The sequence below is a fragment of the Acipenser ruthenus genome, chromosome 46 (assembly GCF_902713425.1).
Source record: "Acipenser ruthenus chromosome 46, fAciRut3.2 maternal haplotype, whole genome shotgun sequence".
NCBI lineage: Eukaryota > Metazoa > Chordata > Actinopteri > Acipenseriformes > Acipenseridae > Acipenser > Acipenser ruthenus.
Genome location: NC_081234.1, coordinates 8,992,688 through 9,012,090, shown reverse-complemented (window position 1 = coordinate 9,012,090; position 19,403 = coordinate 8,992,688). Strand labels below are relative to the sequence as shown.

General features: G+C 44.9%; 1 protein-coding gene across 3 annotated transcripts; it reads left to right on the top strand.

Moving 5' to 3' along the window:
• Nucleotides 1-1,155: 1,155 nt before the first annotated feature.
• Nucleotides 1,156-15,756, top strand: LOC131720974 (drebrin-like protein B). 3 transcript variants are annotated; one of them, XM_059013578.1, is made up of 15 exons: nucleotides 1,314-1,541; nucleotides 5,535-5,590; nucleotides 6,433-6,545; nucleotides 6,842-6,916; nucleotides 7,363-7,509; nucleotides 7,804-7,881; nucleotides 8,351-8,502; nucleotides 8,594-8,648; nucleotides 8,750-8,824; nucleotides 9,284-9,395; nucleotides 10,312-10,428; nucleotides 11,372-11,443; nucleotides 11,755-11,858; nucleotides 11,937-12,018; nucleotides 12,619-15,756. In XM_059013578.1, the coding sequence occupies exons 1-15, from the start codon at nucleotides 1,459-1,461 to the stop codon at nucleotides 12,759-12,761; spliced, it is 1,464 nt and encodes a 487-aa protein (XP_058869561.1). In that variant the 5' UTR covers nucleotides 1,314-1,458; the 3' UTR covers nucleotides 12,762-15,756. The 3 variants fall into 3 exon arrangements, with proteins under 3 accessions (XP_058869562.1, XP_058869561.1, XP_058869563.1); XM_059013580.1 differs by lacking the exon at nucleotides 1,314-1,541 and adding an exon at nucleotides 1,640-1,658; XM_059013579.1 differs by lacking the exon at nucleotides 10,312-10,428 and having other exon boundaries at nucleotides 1,156-1,541.
• Nucleotides 15,757-19,403: the final 3,647 nt, after the last annotated feature.

The following is a 19,403-nucleotide window of genomic DNA, read 5'->3' as shown; positions in this document are numbered from 1 at the left end:
TTCATGAAGACCCTGTGCTTGTTCTGTGCAGGTCTTGGCTTCTGCTGTAGTGGCATGCTAGAGTGAAAAGGCCCGTTTGAAGTCATGGCATTTTTATTTTTATCTCATGAGGTGGTTTATTAAACTATTAATTCAGCTACACAGCTGACAAAATAATTAGTCAATCTTTACCTAATGTGCATTCCCATCATTTCTTAGATGTCACATTTATATGAAAGGTGTCGGCATCATATATATATATATATATATATATATATATATATATATATATATATATATATCAGGAAGAGTGAATTGTTTTTCCAAATTCCAAGAACTCAAACTCCCAGAAGCACCCCCTGTATTTCTAATATCGCCTGCCTTCCTTACAGCATTGGATGCTGTGAGGGTTACTGGACTGGGAGCAAGGCAGGCTCTTATACTCTCCCAACAGCCTCCCTCTGCTCTTATACTCCCTGAACAGCCTCCCTCTGCTCTGTGCTGGTGGAGCAGAGGCTCTTATACTCTCTGAACAGCCTCCCTCTGTGCTGGTGGAGCAGAGAATGAGAGGCAGGCTCTTATACTCTCCCAACAGCCTCCCTCTGCTCTTATACTCCCTGAACAGCCTCCCTCTGCTCTGTGCTGGTGGAGCAGGGGCTCATATACTCTCTGAACAGCCTCCCTCTGCTCTGTGTTGGTGGAGCAGAGAATGAGATTGGGAGGCTCTTATACTCTCTGAACAGCCTCCCTCTGCTCTGTTGGTGTAGCAGAGAGTGAGATAGGGAGGCTGTTATACTCTCTGAACAGCCTCCCTCTGCTCTGTGCTGGTGGAGCAGAGGCTCTTATACTCTCTGAACAGCCTCCCTCTGCTCTGTGCTGGTGGAGCAGAGAATGAGATAGGGAGGCTCTTATACTCTCTGAACAGCCTCCCTCTGCTCTGTGCTGGTGGAGCAGAGGCTCTTATACTCTCTGAACAGCCTCCTTCTGCTCTGTGTTGGTGGAGCAGAGAATGAGATAGGGAGGCTCTTATACTCTCTGAACAGCCTCCCTCTGCCCTGTGCTGGTGGAGCAGAGAATGAGATAGGGAGGCTCTTATACTCTCTGAACAGACTCCCTCTGCTCTGTATTAGTGGAGCAGTGTGTGCTGTGGTTGTTGGTTCTGCAGTAGCAATACTCATGATAATTGTGCACTACACGTTCATGGCTCAGTATTTACTGTCGAACGGGGGAGATGCAGCACCTTTTTCAAAGGGTCTTACAGTAAAACAATATATATTTTAGCTAAGTTCTCCTCCAATCCTTGAGAGGGCACTAGTTTACGAAAAAATTAAAGGCTGCGTCGTGTTTTGCGTGTGTGTGTGTGTGTGTGTTTGTGCTCGACTATACTCGCTTCCTGTAAGTAACTGTCGAGTTCCCCACGTCTTCTGCAAGCAGCACCGACACGGAGGATTTGTGTGCAGAGCGCAGGGAGATAGAATCATGTCTGTGAACCTGAGCAAAAACGGAGCGGCGCTGCAGGCAGCCTACAATGAGGTGGTGGACGGGAAATCCAACACGAACTGGTAAGAAAAACAGCCGCATGCATGCAGCGCCGTTGCTCGCTCGCCCTGTTTTGTAGATGCGTTTTGCAGCAGTCAGTCAGTCAGTCGCATTCCTCACCCTCTCGAGTTATGTGGAAGGTCGGTAGGTGTATGTGGGCGCTACGCAGTGATTTCCTGGTTGAAAAATAAAACGTCGAATTTATTTTCTGTTTTTTATTATATATATTACTTAATATTTGATACATTTTTTTTTTTTTTTGCTTTATCATCTCGTCTGTGATGGTTCTGCTTTGGAAATCAAAAATAAATAATGCAGCGAAAGAGTTTGCATTTTCAAGATTAACTAGTGGAACTAGCTACTGTGTCCCATTTGAAATGTGTGTATATTTTTATATTATACGCATTTTTTTTAAAAAAAAGTAGGAACAGAAATGCTATGTGGGAAATGGCTTAACTGATTTTGAAACAAAATACTTCCTGATTGAATTTTTTTAGTTTTTTGGTTGCAGTTTTTTTTTAAAAAAAAACATTTATTTAAACTAGCTACCGTCCAGCTGTTTTAATTATTAATACAAAAACATCGAGACGAATTCGGTTAGGATGCATTGTTGAATCTTCATCGTTGTTTTTTTTTTTTAAATGTTTTAACTGGTAACTATTTCTGCTTTAGTTTACATGTGCAAATATTGCTGTCTAGCCAGGTGAGCCTGCTGTACAATAACCTCAAATGAATGAATACATACAAAAACCCGTAATAATAAACACACAGATACAACGAACTTGTAATAGCTGACGTCATGTTTTTGCTAATGTTTTGTTGATTTACCGAATAAACAATTCTAAAAAAAAAAGGGGGGGAGGTATTTATCAAAGGAGAGCGACGCGCTCCGCTTTATACAGTTCAAATCCCAGGAAAGTACTAGAATTTACTAATCAAGATCCGAACCCACCGAACCGAACCGCACAGAAACGCCCGACAGCACTGTCCAGCCCACGGGTGTAACAACACCGCGTCGACGGCAAAGAATGTTTGTTTTGCATAATATAGGTGTTATATAAGCATTTAAGTTTGACTTCGACTTGATAGTGTTTTTAACCTGAAGTAAATGGCAGAAATAAACAGATACTGCGTACGTTACAGGCACGGAAATAAGCCTAGCCCTATTTCATAGCAGTGTCACCCATTCCAGGTCGTACTATGAGTTTGATTAGCCCCAGTAGGCAATAAGCACAGAGGAAAGTAAAACCAGGAACGGATCGAGCTGCTATGCAACGGAAGTCTTATTGCCATCCCTGCAATTCGCTGTTTGCATGTAGGCAATTGAAACAGACTCTGTTTAAAACGGAATGTATTATAAACGCATAGGCATGTTGGTTCACACTGAATTATATTCAGTTCAGTGAGTGAGGTGGAGAGAGGGACCTGTGCAAGTGTGACTCCCCCCAAACCAAATAAATCACACTCACTTAATTACAGTGTTTTCCTGTGATAATTAACCTCAATGTAACCGCATGGGGATAGTGCAGCCAGTCTAGTCTGGCAGCTTACAGTCTCCGTGTCTGTGTATTGCATGGAAGACTAGCTAGCATTAAAGAGATGTTTTTGACTAGAAGTCTTCCTCAGTGTCTGTTTTGCATTGATTTCTATATTTATTTTTGGAACTTGTGCCTGTGTGATAAACGCTTTGTGAGGGTCGAAGCCAATTCAAGAGAGTCATGGTGTTCACCTTGTGGAGCCTAACAAGGAGAGTGACGATGGGTTTCCATGTGCAGTTTGGTTACAGTGAAATGCTGGGGTAACAGAAACACCTGCCATAACAGTGTCAACAGCGCGTGAAAGGCCTTCAGCACTTCCTTTGTTGCGCAATCAGGAATTTCTGTCTTGGAGAAGCACCTACCAACTGAGCATCTCAGCCCTCTCGCAGAGTCGGGTCAGGTCGCAGAATTGAAACAGGGAGATGCACGTTTTTATTGCAGATTTCATACGGGATAAAATGAATTGGTCAATCGTCCGTTTACACACAAGTGTGTGCTACGTATAGCGTTCCGAGAATTACAAATAAATAAAGCTCTTCAGAGAGCTTCAGCTGTAAGCTTTCCTTTCTGTTTCTCTTTTGAGAAAAACTTCCTCAATATTGTATGATACAGCTCTGCTCAAATCAGCCATATACTGCTGTGCCTTCCTCATTCCTCGCGCTAACGTGTGATACAGGAAAATCTTGTTTATTGTTTTTAAAAAAAAGAGAGAGTTTAATCTTTTAACTGAAGGGGAATTTGTCCCTCGACTGATTCCACTTTTAATTAGGAGGAACGTTTGAGCTGTCGGCAGCAGAGAATTCAAAAGAAGACGGTCGACTTGAAAAATACATCCGATCTCTCTCAAAACAACCAGAAAGAAAAAAAAAAAAACTTGTGCAAATATTGTGTAATCAGTAATGCCAAAAATAAACCTACAGATGCCTTGATTAATGTTAAACTGTTACTTTCACAGTTCACGAACAAATGTAGGTATTTTTAAAAATTGGTTTAAAGCGAATGGCTCTCGTCTGTGGTTTGAACAGCTATATTAAGCTAAACCTCAACAGATCGTAGCGGTGCGTGGTTCTCAAAACGGAAGAGCTCGGAGTGGAGCCGCACCAAGCCTGGCTGAGATACTGCTGTGCACAGACTGGCCGTCTCACAAGCAGAATGGGTACAACGCGTGGGCTGCTGCTGCTGCTGCAGGAGCTTGAGGACCTGCTGAGCAAAGCAGCCTAGCGTGTATGTGAAGGTGGGCGAACGATTCCACCTTCTACTCCCTTTTTAAGGTGTTAATTACGTGTCATAGGGGGTGCCGATCCCAGGCAGGCGGTTCCACGGCGCATGAAACAGCGCTTGTTGGTGTTCGGCTGCATTTGCATGCTATCAAGAAACGCTCACAAACAGATAAGGCCTTAGTGGCGGCTACACTAAATACATGATAAACAAAGCCTTTGTACCACTTAGTGAAAGGAGTGTAATGTTGGGTTAGTTATTATTATATTTCTTAGCAGATGCCCTTATCCAGGGCGACTTACAATTGTTACAAGATATCACATTATTTTTACATACAATTCCCCATTTATACAGTTGGGTTTTTACTGGAGCAATCTAGGTAAAGTACCTTGCTCAAGGGTACAGCAGAAGTGTCCCCCCACCTGGGATTGAACCCACGACCCTCCGGTCAAGAGTCCAGAGCCCTGACCACTACTCCACACTGCTGCCCATAGTTTAGTTGACATGCTTTGTGCCTGCAGGGTCAACACAGGCTCAATAAAAATGAAAAAAACAACAATAACATCATTCCAAACAATTACTATACATCCAGAAATATATATTAAAAAAACTCTAAAGCGGTGTGGAATTCAATATGTTAGCGTAACATTATTCAGCAGCTTTCGCTAGACTTCACGAAGCAAAAGGAGTTGATTCTATAGGGCGTTGCGGAGTAGGGGGAGGCATGATGTAGTCCAGGGGTTTGCTGCAGGACTACATCCCCCAGAATGCCATGGGGTTGGAGCAGAGCCAGAAGGGGAATCACCTGGCTGTAGTTTCCTCAGAAGGTAATAAAGGAGGCAGGTGTATAAACCAGCTCTGAAATGCGTGCGTGGTCTGTGTGAAGGCTAAGCCCTGGGGAGAGACCTGTGTGCAGACCGTGACCGTGTTTTCATGAATAAATAGACAGGCCCCTCCCTGTTGTAATATATCTGGGCTCCAGCGTTCGTTTTACACAAGAAGACAGTGTGAACGCTCGTGAAAGTGACAAAGCTTACCCCACTTTGTCACAAGGGTGTTGTCAAACTTCTGGCCATGGCTGTAGCTGACTGCGGGACCTTCCAGATGTGGTTAAGCATAGTCAGAAGCAGCTCTAACCATGAGGCTGCACCGTCTCCCTGTACAGTGACCACTGTAGTTTATGAAGCCTGACATCTGTATTTCGTATGGATATTTTGACAGCAATTTAAATGTTTACTGGACGCGTGTTTTTTTCTCCAGGGCGCTGTTTACGTACGAGGGGAACAGCAACGACATCAGACTGGCTGAGAAAGGAGGTGAGTGGAGCATGATGTGGGAGAGGGAAGAGGCTGGACACAAAATTAGAAACGCCCGCCATAACACTGTCAATAGGGACTGGGCAGCATCCTCCCTACAGAACGGGTATGTCCTGTCGTAAACCCCAGCTCAGACCTCGACGACACAGACCTGTACTGTCAGGCTGTCTGCAGTTTGTCACATTGAAATAATAATAATAATAATTAATAAGTATAGCAAAAAGACTTGTTCTGACTGTATCCGGATACTGTGGTGGCATGCCTTCGATTTGATATTTGTCGTAGCATGTTCCAGAAGAAAAACGTTGTGCTTCTGTCAGAAGTATTGTGCTAAAACCCGCGTTTCACTGTTCTAAACCCACAGCCTGACGCTTCAGACTCACTCGGAGATTCTGCTAATGACACAAGCATGCAGACCACATCCTTTGGTAAAGGAAATGCATCTACAAAAACAATTCCATAAATCTTAGCTATTGGGCCCTTTCATTAGCTACATGGTCGGCCTCAAAAGTGCAGTTTTGAAAAAGCACACAGTGCTTGAGACGTGTTTTTATTTTAAAATATACTGCTGTTCGGTTAAAGGAAGTTTCAGTTTTCTTTGCCCAGCGTAGCAGCAGATTATGTTTTATCTGCAGTAACTGATGCTTCTTTCAAAACTGGACATGTGGTCTGTATGGAAAGCATACAGTGCAGCTGTTTTGTGAGCTGCAATTCAACAAAACGTTTTGAAAACGCTTAATTCAATAACTATATGGCTTGTGTGTAACTGGGGGAAAAACAGTTGTAATGCCGTCCCTTATGCATTCTGCATTTTACTTGCATTGCATTTTACTGTGTTTCAGACGGGGGTCTGGAGGAGATGGTGGAGGAGCTGAGCAGTGGGAAGGTGATGTACGCTTTCTGCAGGGTGCAGGACCCCAACTCCGGCCTGCCCAAGTACGTCCTCATCAACTGGGTATGTATGGAACGCAGAAGGGGGTGCGGGACGCTGGACTGCGTGTGGAAAGCTGGGGGAACATGAAGGAACTTGGTTTGAGGAGACTAGGTTTCAGGACAGTGCACACCAGGGGAGACGTTGGGGTTTGATATAGGAACCTCACGCTAGCTTCCTGCTCTGGAACCAGGTTTCAAGCCTGCTGCAAAAGAGGCTTCATGTTCCCTCAGCGAGTTCAGATTTCTGAGCTGTCTGGCTCGACTCTGTGTGCGATTGCTCCAGACTGATCCGGTCTGCTCTGTGTGCGATTGTTACAGACTGGCGAAGGAGTGAAGGATTCCAGGAAAGGACTCTGTGCCAATCACGTCACCTCCATGGCCAACTTCCTGAAGGTACCGTCCGCCAGAAACGCCCACAACAGCAGGGTTCTACTCTTTATACAGATCAACGGGAGTCAAGTTACTCCACCAACTAGATAGCTGAACCTACAGCACAGGAAGTGACCAGCTACTAGCAAGCTGCAGCCACCTTTTTAATTTATAGAGCTGCATTTGAATTAAAATACAGAAAAGCTAGCTAAGAACCAAAATTAAGATAACAAGGTAAGAAAAGGGATTTCAGGACCTCGGTCCGCACGTCTTTGAAGGGGAACAGTGGGAATGTTGCAAGGAGATGGATTTTAAAGGCAGGGAAGCGTGATCATGTTGGTGCTGGTAATGGATTTGAAAGCCAGGGTTAGTAGTTTGTGAAGCTTGGAAGAGGATGGGTTTGAAAGGTAGTAACGTCGCGAGGTGAGGATGTGCTTTGCCCCTCTCCAGCCCTGTCCGTCTCTCCTCAGGGCGCTCACGTCACCATCAATGCCCGCTCCGACGATGATGTGGAACCCGAGGCCATCATGCAGAAAGTAGCCAAGGCGTCCGGGGCCAACTACAGCTTTCACAAGGAGTCGAATCGTTTTCGGGACGCCGGCCCCCAGGGGCCTGTGGTGAGTGCTACCCCGCTGGTGCAGGGAGGGGCCCGTGCACACGTGTAGAAATGTCACATGTTGTATCCGTAAGAGGTGCTCACTTTACACGAATGGAATGCAAAACTTTTAGCGAAAACGTTTATTCATTGTCAAAAAAAACAGTGTGCAGGCCAGTCTATTTAAATGAAACTACAACACTGCACAACTGTGTGTCTACCAGACTACAAAGTTTCTTTAGTTAAACTTCAGTACGTCTTCTCTCCCCTGTCTGCATGTGTGTCTGCGTGTGTCTGCGTGTGTGTGTGTGGGTAGGGCTCAGTGTACCAGAAGACCAATGCCGTGTCTGAAATCAAGCGCACCAACAAGGATACCTTCTGGGCACAGACTGAAGTAAGTGAGCTTTTCCAGCCCTGCAGTGGGAGGTGGAGATAACAGCCATGCGCTGCAGAGGGAGGTGGAGATAACAGCCCTGCTCTCTAGAGGGAGATGGAGATAACAGCCCTGCTCTCTAGAGGGAGGTGGAGATAACAGCCCTGTGCTGCAGAGGGAGGTGCTCAGGAGTCCACATTAAGAATGCCTGAGAGAAATAGTTCTAAAATGACTACACTTGTTTCATGCAAAAGTATTTCTGCATCTTTTAATAGAGCGCAATTAAAACACAGCAAACTCTGCTTAATATCACTTCAGTTATTAGGGGCCCGGAATTTTTTTTTCGCAAATGACAATAAAAAAACCCCAGTGAATACACTGAATTTGAATGCATTTCTTAATGGCCTGAAGCGGGGGGGGTGGGGGTGGAGCCGGGTGGCCATCGCTGGGTCTCTGAGCTCGGGGGGTGTAACAGGGCCTGTCTCTGCAGAGGGACGAGGAGAAGCGGCGCCTGGAGGAGCGGAGCAAGGACATAGAGGAGCGAGAGCGGCTGGAGCAGGAGAGACGAGCCCGGGAGCAGCAGGAGGTGCTGGAGAGGGAGAGGAGAGACAAGGAGAGGTCCAGTCAGATCGACCAGCAGAAGTGAGTTACCCTGGGGCGCCAGGGAGGTGGGGAGGCATGCCTCTCGCCCAGGCTGCACTGACCCTGTGCTCTTCTCTCTCTCCGCTGGCAGGGTGCAGCAGCAGCAGCAGGAAGCGGGCAGCCGTGAGCAGGAGACGCAGCAGCGGGTGAGTCTGGCATTGGTTCTTGGTTTTTTTTTTCGCCTTTTTATCTGGAAGTTTGCCTCGGTTTGGCTGTTCTACTAACGCAGGCTCGTTGCATTTCCCAGGAGGAGTATGAGAGGGAGCAGCAGGCTGCACGGAGGCCAGGCCTCCAGCGAGGTGCGTCTGTGGAGAAGGCAAACGTGAGTATTTGTGTTCAAACTGTGGCATCCGCAGTTCCGTCTTTTGACCACCAGATGGCACTGTGAACTCAAAACAAGCACGCTTGTGTAGTGTTAACTCAAGACTGTCATTTGTTTTTTTTTTTGCAAAAAGTTGAGGGCACTTGAAGGAATCTGAACTGCTTGGTTTTAGTTTTGTAAAGACCGTTTAACAACCAGACGGCAATCGGGGGAGGCTTTATTACTTAAATAACAATTTAGAAATACTAAAAGAAACTGAAGTCCAATGTTTTCAGCGATTCCACTCAAAGTCTTTCTGAAGGTCTTCTAAATGTAGCACTGTTCAGTGTTCAGTACAAAAAGGAACATCTTAAATACAAATTCTTTCTGTGTAGTCGTGGGGTGGGGGTCCTGCAGACTGCAGGAAACACTTTGCATGTTTCCTTGTATGAAATGGCAATGCCCCTCGTTGTCCTGCAGGAGGCAGCCTCGCTGATCTCCCAGCGCTCCCAGAATCCCCGGGACATGTTCAAGCAGAAGGAGAGAGCCATGGCCAGCGAGCCCAGAGACTCCCCAGACAGCCCGCAGCCAGGTGAGTGAGCGGGGACCCACAGTGCATTGCAGGAAACCTAGATCATGCAAAGACAGCCCTTGAATCCCACCTTTTAATGTATGCTCCTGGAGATCGCCCCCTGCTGGCCAGGACACTCATTGAACTCAGCATGTGTGGAGTAGTGGTTAGGGCTCTGGACTCTTGACCGGAGGGTCGTGGGTTCAATCCCAGGTGGTGGACACTGCTGCTGTACCCTTGAGCAAGGTACTTTACCTAGATTGCTCCAGTAAAAACCCCACTGTATAAATGGGTAATTGTATGTAAAAATAATGTGATATCTTGTAACAATTGTAAGTCGCCCTGGATAAGGGCGTCTGCTAAGAAATAAATAATAATAATAACTCAAAGCAGACACCTGCAGGTCTGGCTTGTGTCCACTAGGGGCCAGTAACGCACCAACATCCACTATCGGTCTTTCTGATCTTCTATTGCTTAGGTCGTTATTTGCCCAGTTTGCTAACAGGTGTGTAATGATTCGCTGTGTGTCGATGAAGAAGATTCCTTTAAAAATAACGACTTCGAAAGAAAAGGATTAGACAGAACACACATGCATAAGAAATTCTATTGAAATGCATTTGAAAAATGCTGTTTTGTTTTTTTTTAGCCCTTAATATTAATGTCTATAAAGAAGTTTCTTTTAGTTTGTGTTTCTGTAAAGATTGCAAAATATGTTTTTAATGCATGCTTTTATTCTTCTTGTTTTGCTCGCACAGTTACCCTGTGTGAGTGCGTTGCTGTTTCTCTGTCTAGCTGCTAAGCTGGGAGAGGTTTGATGCCTAACTCTGTGTGTGTGTGTTTGTGCTGCTGTGATCAGGGTCCATGCTGCCATTGCCTCCCGTGTGTCTGATGGCCTCTCTCTCGCTCTCTCTCGCTCCCTCTCGCTCTCTCTCTCTAGGAAAGCTCAGGAGCCCCTTCTTCTCCAGACAGACCAGTGACTCGGAGCCACCCCTGTCTCCCCATCGCCAGGCCTCGCCCCTCCATGCCACACCCGCCTCGCCCGTGCACGCTGCAGGTCTGCCGCCTGTCTGTTTGCATGCTTCCCAGGGACGGCAGTGAGACTCCCGCTGCATAGCAGTGTGATCCGCTCCTGGTTTTACTGTAATAAGACACACCTGAGCTTGTTACCTATTTACTGGGGCTTGTAGTAAGACCTGGAGTGCGTGAAGCTGCTATGCAATAGGAGTCTTATTTCCGTCCTTGCTGTCTGTGTTCAGTGAGGGGGCCCCCAGCCTCCTCTGTCTGTCTGCTTCCCCAGCAGAAGCTTGCAAGTTTGCAACCCCCTGTCGCACCTGCAGCTGTGGCCAGATGGACAGACTCACTTGACCTCCATATTCTGATCTCAATAACCAGAGCTACAGAAGTCCTGAGCAAGCTTCATTACATTTCACTAACTAATTGCGCTTCATGAAGTCGACTGAAACCTGCTGAATAATGTCACGTTAACATCTTATTTCTTAGCAGATGCCCTTATCCAGGGCGACTTACAATTGTACAAGATATCGCATTATTTTTACATACAATTACCCATTTATACAGTTGGTTTTTTACTGGAGCAGTCTAGGTAAAGTGCCTTGCTCAAGGGTACAGCAGCAGTGTCCCCCACCTGGGATTGAACCCACAACCCTCCGGTCAAGAGTCCAGATCCCTGACCACTACTCCGCACTGCTGCCCCCAATCTTGAATTACACACAGCTTTGTAGTTTTTTTTTTTTTCCATTAAAAACATTTGTCATTTCAGAATCTAACATGAAATACTGTGCTGCTATTGCGGCTTCCGGCAGACTATTTTTTTTTGCGATCTAATTTTGTAGTATCTTCGATTTTACGTGGGGCAAAATGTTTGGCCCTAGCTGTAGCGCAGGTTAGCGGAGCATTGCTCCTTGTTTTGCATGAACATCTAAGCACGGCAGCCTTGCCGTTTCCAGAGGACTGACTGTCCCTTTGTCTCCGTCCAGTGCCCAGCGTTATGGACCAAGCCCGCTCCCAGTATGTAGAACCTGAAGATCCAGCACAGCAGGATCTGAAAGGTGGGTTCAGCTCATCATCTCGTATACCGGAGACCACAGTCTGTATCTAACAGGGCTGTCATGATCGCTGTGTCTCTGAATCACAGATGGTTCTTTGCATGAAGAATAACTGTGTAGTTGCTGTGAATTACCCTCCTGCTATGTTTTAAAGAAACCATGCAGCTCTCTGCAGCGTGTGCTCAATTGTTTACCGGAAGCAAACTGAACCAGCTGTCAGGTTGTTGCTTCAATAAAACTCTGCTGTATTCTGTTTTGATATGTTTGGTAATTCACAAACTTGCGACTGACCCTGTGTTTTGTTCCCGCTCCAGAGAAGAGCATTCCCATCCAGCGCGAGCCGAGCCCCTCCGCGGACCTGTACGAGGACGTGGCGGGACAGGAGGAGCCGGAGAACCTGTACGAGGAGCCCCCCCAGGTGGGACCCCGGTCCGGAGAGGAGAGGGAGGGGGGTGCAGTGGGCTGCAGTGTGACCCTGTCTCTTTGTTTCACGCAGGTGGAGGAGGCGAGTGCAGTGTCAGAGGAGCCGGCTGCTTTGAAGGGGGTGTGCGCGCGGGCGCTGTATGATTACCAAGCTGGTAGGTGTGCCACTCTGCAGCTCATCCGGCTGGAAAGCCAAACATTTTATCTTACTTTTTTTTTTCAATCCAGTCCTGTGTTAATGTCACCCTCGGGCTTATTATTATTTATTTCTTATCAGACGCCCTTATCCAGGGCGACTTACAATTGCTACAAAATATCACATTATTTTTACATACAATTACATTATTTTTTACACATTATTTTTATATACAATTCCCCATTTATACAGTTGGGTTTTTACTGGAGCAATCTAGGTAAAGTACCTTGCTCAAGGGTACAGCAGCAGTGTCCCCCCACCTGGGATTGAACCCACGACCCTCCGGTCAAGAGTCCAGAGCCCTGACCACTACTCCACACTGCTGCCCCTTATCATTGAAATGTCCCGAATGACAGAATATAACGCAATGAGAACTCACTTTGGTTATCTCTGTACAGAATTTGGATGAGTCTGAATGATGCTAAGTATAGTATAGAGAAAACACAGTTGAATTGATCTGTAAATACTGCAACGCAGGGAAACAGTCTACGCATGTCTCAGCACCGCTGTGGGTGTAGGGTTAGTGGTTTTAATGATTTGATTTATTGATTTCTTGCAGCGGATGACACAGAGGTTTCCTTTGACCCCGATGACATCATCACAGAGATTGAAATGATTGACGAGGGCTGGTGGCGCGGCTACGCCCCGGATGGGCGGTTCGGAATGTTCCCAGCCAATTACGTGGAGATCCTGGATGCCTGAACACGCCCCCGCTAACCTGAAGACCCAATCACAACCCGCCTTCATTAACAAAAAAAAAATACAAAAAAATGATTATGTTAGTTACTGTGGGACCACTAACAGTAGGCAGTAACTTTTCATAGACCGGTCCTCAGGGAAGCCCTGATATTCTAGAATAATGAGAACCGATTAAACCATAGCCATGGCTGCCCTGGGGACCGCATTAAATGTAACACCTGAGCATGACAAAGATAACAATTGTATGGCTTTTAAAACAGCGTCCTTTCTTGAATATCAAGCTTTATTGAAACCATCGAAATCTAAAAATGGACTCGATTTGAGACGGGTTTGCTTCTTTCTAGTTTTTAGGCTGCGAAATTGTTTGCGTTCTCTCAGAAAAAATGCCTTTGGATTCAGAGTGGAGCCCCCAGTCTCTAGTCTGTGGATAGGAGGCACTCTGTTTTTAATGGCTTTATTCCTAGTTAAGGAATGAATAACACAGCTAACAAAGTGTCTAGTTTCGACCTTTCTTAAACAAGCGTTGGGACGTTTCTCTCCTAGATTAAGAAGCTTCTTAGTTTTACTTCTTTTTTTTTTAAATCAGTTAGCGACACTTTCCCTGCCTCCCCTATCATTGCGTACCCCAGCTTTTCAGTTTGTGTTGGTGTTTTGTTACTTCTCGTCTTATGAGAGGTATCCCCAATACTTTTTATTATAAAATAAATGTGTGCAGACATCCCCGCTTTCTGAAACGCAGAAACTCGACTCCTGAAATCTCTGCAGACCGAGGCTCCAGAAACTCTGCAAGAAAAAAACGACCAATTTGAAAACATTCCAAAAAGGAAACTGTGTATAAAATCCATACACCTGTTATTTGCTCCTGGATAAATAAGGACTTCTGTAAAATACATACGGACATCAATGAGGATGAAAACAAGCTCATTGGTCACCAGCGGTTGATGCTATTGGTTGCCTATCCCAGCTTGTAGCCAATCCCTGCAGAGTTCCTGGTCTCTGGGGTTCTGCTATTGGCTGTTGGTGATTGTAAGAGACATGAGGTCACGCACAGCTCCCTGAGTTTAAACACGGTGAAGCTCTCTGTAATATCCATTTTAATCATGTCTGGTTGCAGACTGGGTTGAATAGCATGGGGAATGGGAGTTCTGATGACAAAACGCTGTTGAGTTAACTGACCACTGATTTTACCTTCAAGCGTTTTCAGTCCTAGTAAAAAGAAAAGTCTAGCCAAAGAAATTTGTTTCTTATCCCCTGAATTTTTATCTTTTTTTTTTTCATTGGGACTAAACTTTGGAAAACCAGATTTGCTACCATTCCGATTTAAATGTGAAAAGGCTGGGGAGGGGGGAGGAGGGGTTAGAGCATTTTACAGCACCCTGGGCTGCACTGACCGCCTGTCTTTATGGTTCCTGTTTGATGCAATCCGGGCGGTGCTGTAAAATTCTCTACATTGAAATGCAGCTGTGGCTTCTCCCCATGGGGTGCAGATCGAATCAGCCTTTGTACCTGGGCAGGGAGTGGAAGCTGAACACCCACTCCACGCCGTGCCTCTGCTGTTTCTGTGCTCTGCTTGATGCTGTAACTCTGAAGGCATGCCAGAAAACAACATGGAGTCTGCTTGGTTTTGGTTAAAAAGTGAATGCTCTAATAACACCTGGATATCGCGTGTGCGTGTGTGTGTGTGCGTGTGTGTGTGTGCGTGCGTGTAGAGGTCTCAAATGTGCAGCTTTGCAAGAAACCTGATCTCGCAAACATTGATATTTTGAAACCTGACCTCTGGTACCGCACCAGGTAAAATAAAGTACACCGTTTGCTTGCGTTCCCCTCCAGGAAACCTTGCACTTCCTGTGTCGTTTCACGCCAGCAAGTGTCTTCAGGGTCAAAGCATCTTCCTGGCTGCAGAGCGTGTCAGTCATGAGGGGAAGCCAGCTGGTTGGTTATTGACAGGAAAGGCAGCCCTGAATGGGGCGGGGCTACCGTTTCACTCTCCAGATGACCCAGGAAGTACAAGACTCTCTGAAAGCAGGGCTTGCAAACAGATTTAATTTAACCCCGTGTAGTTCCAGATGCCAAGTTTTTAAAATGAAAATGCATGTCTGCTTAAACATTGTCTTTCAAAACTTTTGAGACCTGCACAGGGAATGAATGAGCGTGATGTGCAGAATGTAAGGGCTTGTTTTGATGGTCACTTTAAGGGTTAAACATCTACATGCTTCAGTTTAGTTCACTGCCAGTACTAAACGTGTAGCCCTTTGTTTAACAGTTAAAGAGCTGCTAAATGCCTTCAGCGTGTTGCTCAGTTTTCAGCAGATTCTGTATTACTTACTAAAAGGGGAGCAGTTTTACACTCCTTGCATAATTACCTGGAACTAAATTGTCAGCCCTTTGTATTAAATGCAATTTAATAGGATTCAGATGCACTACAGCGCCCTCTGGCGGGTGGTGATAAAACAACTCCCCAGTAGATCGAGTCCTATTTTTTGAACTGATCCAGTTTGAGAAGTAAACAAAACAAGTGTGCCTTTTCACGGAGACTCGCAACGAATAGATTCACAGCTTCAGAGGAATTTAGAAATACGGAAAAGAAAACCTTGTTAGTTCAGTGACAAACGCTTCGACCGGAAGGCTTTCTCAGTGTGGTTTGAGGTTTATTTTACTGTGAGAGAGACTTCTAGTGAAAACGTTTTCCATTGAATTGATGGAGTTTCAGTATTTCTAAATGTAGCGCTATTGAGTGATGGACTGTGTATATTGAAGTCTCCACTGGGTTGAGGTGATTTAGGATTCCAGGTTGTCTCTGGATCAACCAACGAACAAACACGAAGTAGTGCAGAGGTGTAGATAATTAAACGCTTAATTCTTTGTGTTATCCCAGACCCGTGCTGGAGGGAGGCTCGCTGTGTGAAATCTGCACATTGTGTTTTGAAAAATGAAAGAATAATCAAAAATGACTAGAGTTGCCACTTTGAAAATAAAATAAATCAATCGATCAAAGTTATGCATCGTGTGTGTGTGTGTGTCTTGAATACGATGCACGGTTTTGCTTATATATAGATAACTGATTCTCCAATTGCGATTAAACTTTCTTTAGCGCGAGTCATGTAGCGTAAGTTGGGAGGTATCTGTCTGTCACATCTACAGCTGAGGCCAAAAGTGTTGCAACTCTGAGAATTTTAGGATTGGGACAGAAATAAATAAATTGAACATAATTTAGATATTTAACATCATGTAATAAAAGAACAAAATGATATCGCAAGAGTCGACCGGAAGCCGTAATAGCAGTGCAGAAGTATTTCATGATAGCTTTTGAAATGTCACATTTTTCAATTTGTGTCAGTTCTTCATTATGTCGGGCAACTCCAAAGCGGCGTGCAATTCAATATGTTAACATTATTCTACAGATTGCATTCGACTTTAGGAAGCAGAAGGGGTTCCTTCTATAGGGTGATGCAAAACATTTGGCCACAGCTGCAGAGCACCGCTTGCTAAAGAAGCTTCCTAAGGACTTCTGTAGCTGTTTTGAGTTCAGAATATGGAAGTCAAGTGAGGCTTTCTGTCTGCATGCTATAGATTAATTTTTGCTCATCACTAGATTATAGAACAGCTTGTTCCATTGCAATGAAACTTCACCACAAGTGATTGAGCGCATCCTGTGTTGCATGGAGGCTGTCTGTCTGTCCTGAAAGATGACACTGTCACGTGATTTGAATGGAACGAGAAAGTACCGGCAATTAAGATTCTACAGACAATCTCAAAGCTGCTTCCAAGTCTGGAAGGCTCGTCCTTTAACCAGCCGTGCTGCCTAGGTGCCTGCCTGGGTGATTTCTGCATTAGGATTCAAAACAAGAAACCACAAGAAACCGCCGAAGCAGAGAAATTTCGCATTCAGTGTTTTAACCCTTCGGTTACCGGCAGGTTTTACAGTTTGAGTCAAGAGGTTCTGGGAAAGATACTGGAGGACTTTCCCCACTGAAGGGGGAAAATAACCCGACAAAATAACATATTCTATAGAACTCTGGTTTACAGCACGTCAGCAAACCGGCTTCCCCAGAACTACAGCGGGGAGAAAAGCATGGGTTAAATACATCAACAACTAAGAAAGAAAAAAAGTCATCCACACGATGGCGCTGTCCATGCTTGGCTGGAAAGCAGCATTTCTCTGCAACGGGGGTAGGGGGGGAATCACCGAGCGCAGCAGTGTTTTAAACCCAAAACACTCACTCAGTTCAGAGACAGTCTGTTTTAATATAAAATGCCAGGTTTATAATTTTAGTCTAGATTGGACTATAAACATAGACGCCAGTGTCTACAGTAATCTGAACGGGCGGATACAGGTCGAGGCTTTTCAGAAAACAGATCCAAACAAGCCATTTCTCAAGACAAGGGGGGGGGGGGGGGGGGGGGGTGAAATGTTATTTTTTTTTCTTTTAAACTGAAACAAAGGTAAAATAACACAAAATTCCCCCTGTGTGCGTGTTGTCGTACATTCATCTCGTTCCAGGAACTCGTCTGACTCTCTCTCTCTCTCTGTCTCTCTGTCTCGGCTGCAGTGAAGCTCTGAAATAGCAGTTTGAGACTCAAAGTGATACTCTCTGATCTGTCATTTCACAATCTCTGCCCAATATTCTTTTAATCCGATTCGCTTTTTTTTTATAATACGGTATCTCCCTGTTACGAGGTCAAACGCTTGTTAGTGTGTTCAATACGAGGACATTTCAAAACACCTATGTCCTATTTCCTTTGTAATATAATTTATTACCCACTGCGTGTTTTACTGCAACAGGCATACATAAAGAAGAAAAAAAAAACACCTGGAAGGATTAGTCAAATCTCCTGTTTCGTTCTGCTCTGCTTGGCGTTGCAATGACAGGACTAACGGTTTCATGCAGCCTGTGAGATGAAGGGTATTTTACAATCGTATACCCAAGAGAATTTTTTTTTTTTTAAACTAATAGCTTTATTAAAGGTACGCTTTTAAACTTGAGTTCAGGATGAAGAACTGCCACCCTGCCCCCCCCCGGCCCACCGACCCACCGACCCACCGACCCACCGGACAGTCCACCTGCCTCAATTTTAACACCTGATAATCTCCCGTCCGACAGGATAATGGCTTTAATGACGAGTCAGTACCTGATCGAATGAGATGATCTCTGAGATTTTATACCGAGGAGAACTAGCTGAGGTTCTCCATGCATTGATAAACACATTGATCCGAACTTCGGGGTTTGAACCCACATCAATTTATTTTCGGCCCTGCTATAATTCTGTCGTATCTTCTGCTTGAGTATTTCAACTTATATGAAGTAAAAAGTGTTTTTCTTTCTCAAGATTGTATGTGTCTGTGCCTGACCGCGCACAAATCCTGAATCTAGATTTCACAGAATTCTCAACTTGCTTTCACAGAATTCTCAACTTGCTTTCCGGTATCTGTTTGTATTCAGAGTTGCGAGATCCTGTGAGTTGTTTTCTAGGGAATCGGGTGACTCATTCGAGTGGGTTTGGGTACCGGGTGCTGCGAGACACAACAGGTGACTGGAGAACCAGCGCATTGATATCTGACCCTCAGCATCTCCTCAGAGGTGTGAAATCACAGTTGTAGTTTTCAATACACATCTGCGATATTAAAGGCGTGCTGCTGACCAAGGTTTTAGAAATCCGTTGATGTGAACTTTTATAAGCTCAAGCAACATTGATTCCTCCAGCCGAGAGTTTTATTGTTGTGTTCTGTTTATTTGTTTAACACAAATGCGCATGCGCGCTTCCACCTGTGTCCGAGCGTCTAACCTGCCGGTTCAGCGTGGGTAGTGACGCTCACCTGCGTCACGCGTGTTCGAGTGTTCCAAATGATATTTATTTTTCGTATTTCGATGCCCAGTTTGTAGCGTTATGACGTCACAACAGCAGAATTCCGATCTCCCCCACAGCAATGGCTAAAATCAAACGCTCTGAATGAAATCTCTAGCCAAGTACATGATTAATTAGACGTGGTTCTTTGTGGGTGACTTAAAATAAATATTTAGTTTGTCAGTAAAGACATTATCGTCCCTCTATGTTTGTGTTGTTTCAGTGTTATGTTTATAACACTGAAACTTTCATTTTTTCTTTTATTTACATGAATGTCACTTCAGGAAGTTTCACATTGTCAAGTTGAGCCAAATTATGTGTGAAAACCCCCAAAATACTGAGCTATATTTTTTGTAGAACCTGGGAAATTTTCACTAAAAACTGAGAATAAACCCCAAAAATTCATGAACTGCAAAATTGATTTAATGAATCAGAAGCATTTTGACATCACCCATTTGCCAGTTTAGATGTCTTGGTGGCAGTATTTGTAATATGAGATTGAATTGTTAATATTTGGAGTGGTTGGCGGGGCGGAGGCTGGTAGCCAGGTGGCTCTGTGAAGACGGTTTCCCAGACTGACTCATGTCTGAAGGAGGGCACGGCGTTGGAATCTGTGACGAGCTCAGCTCTCGGTGCCTTTCTGATTAACTCTTTCAGGACTGAAAAGCCAACCCCCAGAACACTCGCTTGAAATGAATGGATTGGAATTTTTTATTCCCCCCTCTTTCTCTCTGCCTTCTCATAAAAAAAAAAACATCTTGAGATCTCCTTAGATCTCTTCTGACAAATATTTCCAGAAAA

What these genes read in the sequence shown, in the direction of transcription:
- LOC131720974 (XM_059013578.1), top strand. Translation starts at nt 1,459, where the DNA reads ATGTCTGTGAACCTGAGCAAAAACGGAGCGGCGCTGCAGGCAGCCTAC. An exon ending in CCATGGCCAACTTCCTGAAG is followed by an intron (nt 6,917 to 7,362) that starts GTACCGTCCGCC and finishes GTCTCTCCTCAG; the next exon opens with GGCGCTCACGTCACCATCAA. An exon ending in TGTACGAGGAGCCCCCCCAG is followed by an intron (nt 11,859 to 11,936) that starts GTGGGACCCCGG and finishes TGTTTCACGCAG; the next exon opens with GTGGAGGAGGCGAGTGCAGT.